Here is an 11,942-nt window from a genome sequence, read left to right as displayed (position 1 = left end):
ATGATTGGTTATATCGGTTTTCTGGCTATTTAATATTTAAAGTTCCATAGCAACTCTGAACGCCAAATACAAGCAAACATTCCTGGTGTCCAATGTTACCATGGTGCAAATGAGAGGAAACATGTCAGATGATGTATTTCCACCGTTTGTATAGTATTTGAATACGCCCTCCCATATTTGGGTGTACCTATTTCGGGATTTGCTGGTAGTGGCGGAGCAAGGTCAGTGCGAGAGGAGTGAGTTACAGAACATCTCGCAGTGTAATCCCAGTGAAGAGTCTGAACGATCCCTAGAAGCACTTTCCCTTCTTCGACAGTGCAAGACCGAAAGCAGTCGCTCTTTCATTGCAGTCCCCTGGCTTGTTGTAAACGGAGATTGGATTGTTCAAGGGTAACTTTCAGTGTTACTACACAGCAGAGGTAGCCAGTGAAAAATAATTCACAAGTCAACCTCCGTAAGATGCTGAATAGATCATCAAGTACTCAATGAGTTGTGATATTTGGTTATATGACCCTAGATATAACATTTGAAGCAACACTGAATAAGTCGATTGGCCAGTATCACCGACCACTGCAGCAACTGACGGGCTGAAGAACTCCGATAGCACAGATGCTGAGCAAGCTGGTGAGGGTTTAAATATCTTTTTCTTCAGTTAAAATAGTAAAATCGTACGAGGTTTTTAATTGAATGAGCAACATTTCTTCTGGAAAATAGACTCCAAATGTAAGAGTTCCCAGGATAACTCAGTCACTTTTCAGGGATGGATTAGATAGTCCACGGTGATTTTAGTTAGCCTTTTGTAAACAATTTTACAACACCAAGTTATAGTCCAGCAGTTTTATTTTAAATTCACAAGCTTTCGGAGGCTTCCTCCTTCCTCAGGTAAATGTCTCAGTTAGCCTGAAACAGGGATTGAGTAGATGTCTCAGTTAGCCTGAAACAGGGATTGAGTAGATGTGCTTGGAGCCAAGTTTGTCTCCTTGTGATCTATTTGCCCAATTCTGATCAAAGAAGTTTTCAGGTAAATGGTGGTTGGTTCTGGTATGTGCAACTTCAAGGTGCTACATGTTGATCTAAAGAACTCGTATAACTTGAAATTTCAAGAATGTTGCTCACGGTGGTACTCGAGGAACTGTGCCACAATATGAAATGATCTAGGTTTGCGGAAGAAATAAGTTAAAATGGAGCAAAGCGACTCTAAAAGTGGATAGAGCAGATGATTGCGTGACTGCAAAGGTGGTGCAAAGGGGAGGGCTTTAGATTCCTGAGGCGTTGGGACCGGTTCTGGGGGAGATGGGACCTGTACAGGCCGGATAGGTTGCACCTCAACAGGGGCGGGACCATTATCCTTGCAGGGAGGTTTGCTCGTGCTGTCGCGGACGGTTTAAACTAGCTTGGCAGGGGGAACCTGAGTGTGGATTCAGTTGGGATAAAGTCAGAACTGGAAATGGAAGGCATAAAATTAGTGAGTGAGTCTGGAAGGCAGAGGGAACGAAGGTTAGAAAATAAACAACAGAGGAGTTTGGCAGTCCTTAAATGTATTTACCTCAATGCAAGGAGTATAGGAAATAAGGAGGATGAGCTGAGGGCACAGATAGACACATGGCAGTATGATATCTTAACTATTACAGAAACATGGCGTAAAGAGGGGCAGGACTGGCAGCTCAACGTCCCTGGTTACAGGGTTTTCAGACGCGAAAGAGAGGGGGATAAAAAAGGAGGGGAGTGGCAATTTTGGTTAAGGAAACTATTACAGTTGTGAGGATGGATGATATTTTAGAAGGAGCATCAAATGAGGCCATATGGGTTAAGCTAAAGAACAAAAAAGGGGCAATCACACTGCTGGGAGTGTACTATAGTCCCCCAAACAGTCAGAGGGAGATAGAGGAGCAAATATGTAGGCAAATTTCTGAGAAGTGCAAAAACAATAGGGCAGTAACAGTAGAGGATTTCAACTACCCTAATATTAACTGGGATACAATCAGTGTGAATGGTAAAGAGGGCGCAGAATTCTTAAATTGCATACAGGAGAATTTTTTTAGCCAGTATATAGCAAATTTAACGAGGGGGAGGGGCAGTTCTGGATTTAGTTCTAGGAAATGAAGAGGGGCAGGTGGAAGAAGTAGCAGTGGGAGAGCATTTCAGTGGTAGTGATCATAATACAGTCAGTTTTAGCATAGTTATGGAAAAGGACAAAGACAGAGCAGGAGTTAAAGTTTTCAATTGGGGAAAGGCCAATTTTACTAAACTGAGAAGTGATTTAACAGAAGTAAACTGGAAACAGCTACTTGAAGGTAAATCAGTGTCAGAGCAGTGGGAGACATTCAAAGGGGTGATTCAAGGGGTTCAGGGCAAACATGTTCCCACAAAGAAGAAGGGAGGGGCTACCAAATCTAGAGCTCCCTGGATGTCAAGAAGCATTCAAGATAAGATAAGACAGAAAGAGAAAGCCTATGATAGACACCGGGAACTCAATACTACAGAAAGCTTAGAGGAGTAGACAAAGTGCAGGGGTGAAGTTAAAAAGGAAATTAGGAAAGCAAAGAGAGGGCATGAAAAAATATTAGCAGGCAAAATCAGAGAAAACCCAAAGATGTTTTATAAATACATTAAGAGCAAAAGGATAACTAAGGAAAGAGTAGGGCCTATTAGAGACCAAAAAGGTAAACTATGTGTGGAGGCAGAAGATGTGGGTATGGTTCTTAATGAATACTTTTCATCTGTCTTCACAAAGGAGAGGGATGATACAGGGATTGAAGTTAAGGAGGAAGAGTGTGAAATATTGGATGGGATAAACATAGTGAGAGAGGAAGTATTAAGGGGATTAGCATCTTTGAAAGTGGACAAATCACCAGGGCCGGATGAAATGTATGCCAGGCTGTTAAAAGAAGCCAGGGAGGAAATAGCAGAGGCTCTGACCATCATTTTCCAAACTTCACTGGATATAGGTGTGGTGCCAGAGGATTGGAGGACTGCTAACGTTGTACCATTGTTTAAGAAGGTAGTGAAGGATAGACCGAGTAATTACAGTCAGTCTAACCTCAGTGGTGGGCAAATTATTGGAATCAATCCGGAGGGACAGGATAAACTGTCACTTAGAAAGGCACGGAGTAATCAAGGACAGTCAGCATGGATTTGTTAAGGGGAGGTCGTGTCTGACTAACTTGATTGAATTTTTCGAGGCGGTGACAAGGAGGATCGATGAGGGTAGCGCAATTGATGTAGTCCAAGTGGATTTTAGCGAGGCTTTTGACAAGGTCCCACATGGCAGATTGGTCAAAAAAGTAAAGGCCCATGGGATCTAAGGGAAAGTGGCAAATTGGATCCAAGATTGGCTCAGTGGCAGGAAGCAAAGGGTAATGGTCGACGGGTGTTTTTGCGACTGGAAGGCTGTTTCCAGTGTGGTTCCGCAGGGCTCAGTACTAGGTCCCTTGCTTTTTGTGGTATATATTAATGATTTGGACTTAAATGTAGGGGGCATGATTAAGAAATTTGCAGATGACACAAAGATAGGCCGTGTGGTTGATAGTGAGGAGGAAAGCTGTAGACTGCAGGAAAATATCAATGGACTGGTCAGATGGGCAGAAATGTGGCAAATGGAATTCAATCCGGAGAAGTGTGAGGTAATGCATTTGGGGAGGGCAAACAAGACAAAGGAATACACAGTAAATGGAAGGATACTGAGAGGTGTAGAGGAAGTGAGGGACCTTGGAATGCATGTCCACAGATCCCTGAAGGTAGCAGGACAGGTAGATAAGGTGGTTAAGAAGGCATATGGAATGCTTTCCTTTATTAGCCGAGGCATAGAATATAAAAGCAGGGATGTTATGCTGGAACTGTATAAAACACTAGTTAGGCCACAGCTTGAGTACTGCGCACAGTTCTGGTCACTACATTACAGGCAAGGATGTAATTGCACGAGAGAGGGTGCAGAGGAGATTTACAAGGATGTTGCCAGGACTGGAGAATTTTAGCTATGATGACAGATTGGATAGGCTGGGGTTGTTTTCCTTGGAACAGAGGAGGTTGAGGGGTGATTTGATTGAGGTGTACAAAATTATGAGGGGCCTAGATAGAGTGTATGGGAAGGACCTATTTCCCTTAGTAGAGGGGTCAATAACCAGGGGGCATAGATTTAAAGTGATTGGTAGAAGGATTAGAGGAAAAATGTTTTCACCCAGAGGGTGGTGGGAGTCTGGAACTCACTGCCTGAGAGGGTGGTAGAGGCAGAAACCCTCAATTCGTTTAAAAAATACCTGGATATGCACCTGAAGAGCCATGACCTGCAGGGCTACGGACCAAATGCGGGAAAGTGGGATTAGGCTGGGTGGCTCATTTCTCAGCCGGCGCGGACACGATGGGCCGAATGGCCTCCTTCTGTGCCCTAAATTTTCTATGATTCTATGAAGTGGACTGAGGAATCTGAAATCTGAAATTATTTCTGGTCCAAAGATTCTAGAAATCTAAATTAAGAACAGATCTCGCTGGAAATGCACAGTATTTCCCTGCATCAGAACTCTCATGAATGCTCAAACCCTCCTATCTCTTTCAGATGCTATGCATTTTCCAAATCAAATATAGATCCACCTTACTGGGCTGATCACTGTTCATTTTTACTAGTAGACTGTATAAGTGACATGCTTATTAATACAACTCTTAATACAATAGGATCAGCAGAGTTTGATTTAAACACACTTTGTGGTAGAAAGTTGCCCCTTAATCCCAATGCAACCTATTTGAGACTGTTGTATGTTTTGTTAGTTTTTTGCCAGGAGTAGGTTAGATGAGAGAATATCTTATCGACCTGTGTGCCTTGATACTGTGATTTGATGTCAGATAGGAAGGAAATGATAATCATCCCAATAGGTACTGAATATTTATCTTAGCCATGGGAAGGAGCTAAACCTGGCTGATTGATTTCTCATTTCTGACCTCTTAACCCCGGTTTTGTGATCCCAGTAAAATCTGAGCTGAGAATGGCTGGGCTAACCTAGGCCAAAGCGTGCTGAGGTGATTGTGTCTACATTTATGAGTTTAGTTTATTTGAATAATTAGCATCAGCTCCCAATGCATTTTTGGCCTTGTTGCTGGCAGAAAACCTAAAATGGGGTGGGGGGTTGGGCAAATCTGGCCAGCAACTCAAATTTAAAAGGATGTGTGCACTTAAGGTAAGTGGCTGCGTATGGGAGCAAAAGAAAGTGCAAGGCAAAGTACCAGGGAGTCTGCCTGGGGGATGGGGGGTGGGAGGGTGCATTGAAGGAGATTGGCTGCGACGGGAGGCCTACCATGTCCTAAGATGGCAGGTGGCCTCTGCTGCTGCTTTAAATTCATTGTTTTTTTTCAAATGTTTGGAACCATTGCCTAAGTACAATTGATTACATTGTTTTTTTGACCATATAAAACTTGAAGGTCCTCTCAGCTGCCTGTAGCAACGCTGGACGTCATCAACAAGCAGATGTTTCCGACGTCCAAACCGATCTCCCGCCAACGTTACGCTGGGGGATCGGGAGAATCCCTGTGGAATTTCTGGGCCATAATCTCTGCAAACAAAGCCTCTGTCACTTGATTCATGCACCTGTGGACAGCCGACTGACACTTATTTGGTGTCATAAAGGGTTAATGCTGTGATCTTCATGCCCTGTTGCCATAAGTCTGCCTCCAAGCAACAGCACTGCAATGTGACAGATGCAGCTGTCAAGAGGAGACACAAGTGACAGATGATCTCTGACATGACCAGAAGGGACTGTTTGCCCAAGTGAATGAATCCTGGGGTGAAGGCAGGCACGTATGTATGCAATGCAAGAGGCACTGTCATACTTGCCTTGCCAGCGACGTCCACATTCAATTAATTAATAAAAATTCCTTTGAGAGGTGGGGTGGGTGGGGCGCATATTCTAATTGGATGAGGCACTGTCATACTTGCCTTTATTCTTCTCTCAAGAAATGCTCTTCCTCATCCAAATCTAGGAACACAATTAGAATACGCACTTCAACCACACCCCACCCCTCCCCACCTCTCAAAGGAATTTTTATTTGTTCATTGAATGTGGGCTTCGCTGGCAAGGCCAGTATTTATAACCCATCCCTAATTGCCCTTGAGAAGGTGGTGGTGAGCCGCCTTCTTGAACCGCTGTAATCCATGTGGTGAAGGTTCTCCCACAGTGCTGCTAGGTTGGGAGTTCCAGGATTTTGACCCAGCGACGATGAAGGAACGGCAATATAGTTCCAAGTCGGGATGGTGTGTGACTTGGAGGGGAACGTGCAGGTGGTGTTGTTCCCATGTGCCTGCTGCCCTTGTCCTTCTAGGTGGTAGAGGTCGCGGGTTTGAGAGATGCTGTTGAGGAAGCCTTGGCGAGTTGCTGCAGTGCATCTTGTGGATGGTACACACTGCAGCCATGGTGCGCCAGTGGTGGTGGGAGTGAATGTTTAGGGTGGTTGATGGGGTGCCAATCAAGCGGGCTGCTTTGTCCTGGATTGTGTTGAGCTCCTTGAGTGTTGTTAGGGCTGCACTGATCCAGGCAAGTGGAGGGTATTCCATCACACTCCTGACTTGTGCCTTGTAGATGGTGGAAAGGCTTTGGGGAGTCAGGAGGTGAGTCACTTGCTGCAGAATACCCAGCCTCTGACCTGCTCTTTTTGCCACAGTATTTATATGGCTGGTTCAGTTAAGTTTCTAGTCAATGGTGACCCCCAGGATGTTGATGGTGGGGGATTCAGTGATGGTAATGCTGTTGAATGTCAAGGGGAGGTGGTTAGACTCTCTCTTGTTGGAGATGGTCATTGCCTGGCACTTGTTGGGTACGAATGTTACTTGCCATTTATGAGCCCAAGCCTGGATGTTGTCCAGGTCTTGCTGCAGGCAGGCATGGACTACTTCATTATCTGAGGGGTTGTGAATGGAATTGAACACTATGCAATCATCGGCATTTCTGACCTTATGATGGAGGGAAGGTCATTGATGAATCAGCTGAAGATGGTTGGGCCTAGATCACTGCCCTGAGGAACTCCTGCAGCAATGTCCTGGGGCTGAGATGATTGGCCTCCAACAACCACTACCATCTTCCTTTGTGTGAGGTATGACTCCAGCCACTGGAGAGTTTTCCCCCTGATTCCCATTGACTTCAATTTTACTAGGGCTCCTTGGTGCCACACTCGGTCAAATGCTGCCTTGATATCAAGGGCAGTCATTCTCACTTCACCTCTGGAATTCAGCTCTTTTGTCCATGTTTGGACCAAGGCTTTAATGAGGTCTGGAGCCGAGTGGTCCTGGCGGAACCCAAACTGAGCATTGGTGATTCCCATCATGTCCACTTTGGTTGCTGCAAGTGAAATAGCAGGTGAAAGAAAGATTGTTGAAATAAGCAGACTTGAAAATAAGACTCTTGCAATGCAAAAGAACAAATATCAGGCACGATCAGCGCCAAAGAATACAGCAAAAACAATACCATAAGCAAAAATAAAGCAAACTTGCTATCCAAAATTAGAAAGTGTTACTCATTTTTAATAAGCTGACAAGTCAGTGAACAAATTGGCTGCCACATCTGCCTACATTATAACAGTGACTACACTTCAAAATATACTTCATTAGCTGTGAAGGGCTTTGGGACATCCAAATGGGGATGTGAAATGCCCTACATAAATGGCAGCTTTTTTTTTCTTTCAATATAAATAAGCCTTACTGTAAAGTAATCCTTTCTATTTCATTTGTGCCCGTGTAGCTGCAGAGCAGAGGTCTCCTCCTGACTATCTTTGCTGCCTGTATTGGTGGCACCTTTCAATATGGGCTCAATCTGACAATCATCAATGCTCCAACAACTGTGAGTCCAGAGTAATGGTCAACTTGAAAAAGTTGGTTGTCTCCATATTTTTAATGTCATATTTAAAACTAAATCCATCTTTTTTTTTCTCCTCAAAATGACAGTTCATCCAAAAGTTTATCAATGAGACCTGGGCCGAGCGTTACGGCACGCAGCTGGAGAGCTGGGTCATCACACTTCTCTGGAGCTTTACCGTGTCCACTTATTCTTTTGGAGGATTGGTCGGGGCACTTATCGCTGGACCCATGGCCATAACGTATGGAAGGTACGAACTACAGGGCAAATGCTAGGGTTAAACCCCGATAATCAGTCTATTCATTGCCAAGAAATGTCACGTCCAGGTCAGGTCTTGCACAAACCGCAGGGAAAAACTCAACAGGGTGGATCTTGACTTTGTGCAAAAGGTGATTGCGAGTGGCAGCCCGCTTTACAACACTCTCCATTTTTATTTCGGGCGGGGAGTGTCAGTCGGGCGGGTGTGTCAGTCGGGTGGGTGTGTCAGTTGGGCGGGGGCATCAGTCGGGCGGGGGCGTCAATTGGGCGGAGGTGCAAATCAGGTGAGGAGTCTACCGGGAGAGTAATGTCAATTGGGTGGGGGCATCGATCGGGTGGGGGCATCAATTGGGCGGAGTTGTCAGTTGGGCAGAGGGTGTCAATTGGGCAGAGGGTGTCAATCGGGCGGAGGGTGTCAATTGGGCGGAGGGTGTCAATTGGGCAGAGGGTGTCAATCGGGCGGAGGGTGTCAATTGGGCAGAGGGTGTCAATCGGGCGGAGGGTGTCAATCGGGCAGAGGGTGTCAATTGGGCGGAGGGTGTCAATCAGGCAGGGTGTCAATCGGGCGGAGGGTGTCAATCGGGCAGAGGGTGTCAATTGGGCAGAGGGTGTCAATCGGGCGGAGGGTGTCAATCGGGCAGAGGGTGTCAATTGGGCGGAGGGTGTCAATCAGGCAGGGTGTCAATCGGGCGGAGGGTGTCAATCGGGCAGAGGGTGTCAATTGGGCGGAGGGTGTCAATCAGGCAGGGTGTCAATCGGGCGGAGGGTGTCAATCGGGCAGAGGCGTCAATTGGGCGGAGGGTGTCAATCGGGCAGGGGCATCAGTTGGGCGGAGGGTATCAATCGGGCGGGGGCGTCAATTGGGCGGAGGGTGTCAATCGGGCAGGGGCATCAATCGGGCAGAGGGTATCAATCGGGTGGAGGGTGTCAATTGAGAAGGTGCGTTAATCGGGTGATCAGTTCGATATCGCCCATTTTACACTATGGTCCAGACTAAATATCCCCCAACGATTTTAGAAACATGTCTCTTGCAGTCCGTCTAATCATTTGGACACGGGAATCGGAAGTACAATTTCAAAATTTGCGGACGACATCAAATTGGGGAGTACAGTTAATACTGAGGAGAATTGCGACAAAATACATGAAGACATTAATAAACTTCCAGAATGGGCTTGTAATGGACAAATTAATTTCAATATAGATAAGTGTGAGGTGGTCCATTTTGACAGGAACTGCAATCTTACTGCCCAGATAACATGCAAATCACTCTCACCCTTTCTCCTCTGGTCTCTGATGTTATTAAAACCCTTGTGTGGTATCATTGCCCTGTAACTATCTTGTACCCAGGCAATAGTTTATTCACAGTCAGATAAGGTTCAGAGCGAATCCAGATTGTCAAGGGCGTAAAACTGTTGTTCTTTTCCTCCTTCTCTCCAGGACTTTCGCTGTATGGTTTTTCTTAGTTGTTGTTTCTTCTCCTCTTCCCTCTTGCTCTCCCACAGCTAGCTGTTGTCCAAGAAAGCTACTTGGACAAGAGGGAGAGAGTAGATCTTACTGTGCTTAGAAAGATGAGATGATAATGTTCCTCTTCTCCTTCTCCTTCTCCTTGTCCTTGTTGTAAGGGTGAGCTGAAGGTATCTGGGGGAAAGTGCGAGCCTCCTACTCCTTGTCCTCCTCGTTTGCGACCATCATGAATTCTCCATTCACCATTAAGGGACAAGTTTGATATATGGGAATAAACTGCTCCTAATCTCCACATTTTAGATACAGAAACTGTAAGTCTCAGTATAGTGCCTTTCCAAAAGGTACAGTACTACAATATTTATTAGACCATGGGCCATCTCTCCTGGATATCACTGTCTGCACTGAGGCTCTTGGTACATTTACTCATTAGAGAAATTGCTTGCAGTTATGAAAAATTCAGTTCCATTGATTTGAATGGGTAAAATCTGGTGAAAATTTTCTGAGTGGAACTTGTTGCAATTACCGTGAAATGGAGGTGCTTCCAGCACACTTTACTGGCTGACTTTCATGACTGTTTTCTCTCTCAGGAGAAATTCGCTGTTGCTGAGTAATGCTTTCGTACTCATTGGTGCTCTGCTGATGGGGCTGAGCAGATCAGCCAAATCCTTTGAGTTGATCATAATCGGGAGACTTTTTTCTGGAATAAACTCAGGTACCTTTCTTCGAACAAAGTAGGGGGTAAAAATTGGCCTTGGGCGACATCACAAAATGTAAGGTATCGTCTTGGCTGCCCGTTATATACCCTCTCGTTATATCCCCGCCCGTTATATCCCTGCCCTTATACTCCCTGCCCGTTATATCCCTGCCCCTTATACTCCCCACCCGTTATATCCCCGCCCGTTATATACCCTCTCGTTATATCCCCGCCTGTTATATCCCCGCCCGTTATATCCCCGCCCGTTATATCCCCGCCCGTTACATCCCCGCCCATTATATCCCTGCCCCTTATACTCCCCGCCCATTATATACCCGCCCCTTATATCCCCGCCCGTTATATCCCCGCCCGTTATATCCCCGCCCGTTATATCCCTGCCCATTATACTCCCCACCGGTTATATCCCCGCCTGTTATATCCCCGCCCGTTATATCCCCGCCCCTTATACTCCTCGCCGGTTATACTCCCCACCCGTTATATCCCTGCCCGTTATACTCCCCACCCATTATATCCCCGCCCGTTATATCCCTGCCCCTATACTCCCCGCCTGTTATATTCCCCGCCCGTTATATCCCCACCCATTATATTCCTGCCCGTTATTCAGTCCCATTGCCTTCAATAGGACTGAATACCAAGCGGAGATTATAATGGGCAAGGAGTATAATGGGCGGGGAGTATAATGGGCGGGGAATATAATGGGCGGGGGAGTATAACAGGCGTGGAGTGTAACGGGCAGAGATATAATGGCCGTGGAGTGTAACGGGCGAGGTTATAACTGGCAGGGATATAATGGGCAACGAGTATTACGGACAGATGTATGACGGGCGAGGAATATAACGGGTGGGGATATAATGGGCGTGGATATAAAGGGTGGGGAGTATAACGGGCGAGAGTATAACGGGCAGGGATATAATGGGCAGGGAGTATAAAGGGTGGGGAGTATAACGGGCAGGGGGTATAACGGGTGGGGATATAACGGGTGGGGATATAACCGGTAGGGAGTATAACCGGTGGGGATATAACGGGTGGGGATATAACGAGAGGGTATATAACGGGTGGGGATATAACGGGTGGGGATATAACCGGCAGGGAGTATAACGGGTGGGTATATAACGGGTGGGGATATAACCGGTGGGGAGTATAACGGGTGGGGATATAACGGGTGGGGATATAACGGGTGGGGATATAACGGGTGGGGATATAACCAGTGGGGAGTATAACGGGTGGGGATATAACGGGTGGGGATATAACGGGTGGGGATATAACCGGTGGGGAGTATAACGGGTGGGGAGTATAACGGGTGGGGATATAACCGGTGGGGAGTATAACGGGTGGGGATATAACGGGTGGGGATATAACGGGTGGGGATATAACTGGCGGGGAGTATAACGGGTGGGGATATAACGGGTGGGGATATAACCGGTGGGGAGTATAACGGGTGGGGAGTATAACGGGTGGGGATATAACGGGTGGGGATATAACCGGTGGGGAGTATAACGGGTGGGGATATAACGGGTGGGGATATAACGGGTGGGGATATAACCGGTGGGGAGTATAACGGGTGGGGAGTATAACGGGTGGGGATATAACCGGTGGGGAGTATAACGGGTGGGGATATAACGGGTGGGGATATAACGGGTGGGGATATAACTGGCGGGGAGTATAACGGGTGG

At 46.4% G+C, this 11,942-nt stretch overlaps 1 protein-coding gene across 2 annotated transcripts in view; it reads left to right on the top strand.

Annotated features, from left to right (window-relative positions):
- Nucleotides 1–214: 214 nt before the first annotated feature.
- The window catches only part of LOC137342030 (solute carrier family 2, facilitated glucose transporter member 11-like), a 39,830-nt gene continuing 28,102 nt past the window's right edge, over nt 215–11,942 (top strand). Inside the window, exons 1-5 of one of the 2 annotated variants that reach the window (XM_068005635.1) lie at nt 215–419; nt 518–624; nt 7,719–7,817; nt 7,922–8,082; nt 10,142–10,266. In XM_068005635.1, coding sequence (XP_067861736.1) covers nt 610–624; nt 7,719–7,817; nt 7,922–8,082; nt 10,142–10,266 — 400 coding nt within the window. In that variant the 5' untranslated portion in view covers nt 215–419; nt 518–609. Of the gene's footprint in view, nt 625–7,718; nt 7,818–7,921; nt 8,083–10,141; nt 10,267–11,942 lie in introns of both variants that reach the window. The other variant, XM_068005636.1, reaches the window with a different exon arrangement.

The sequence above is a fragment of the Heptranchias perlo genome, chromosome 25 (assembly GCF_035084215.1).
Source record: "Heptranchias perlo isolate sHepPer1 chromosome 25, sHepPer1.hap1, whole genome shotgun sequence".
In the NCBI taxonomy this organism is placed as follows: domain Eukaryota; kingdom Metazoa; phylum Chordata; class Chondrichthyes; order Hexanchiformes; family Hexanchidae; genus Heptranchias; species Heptranchias perlo.
The sequence above is the reverse complement of the archived record's forward strand: the minus strand, read 5'-3'. Positions and strand labels throughout refer to the sequence as shown.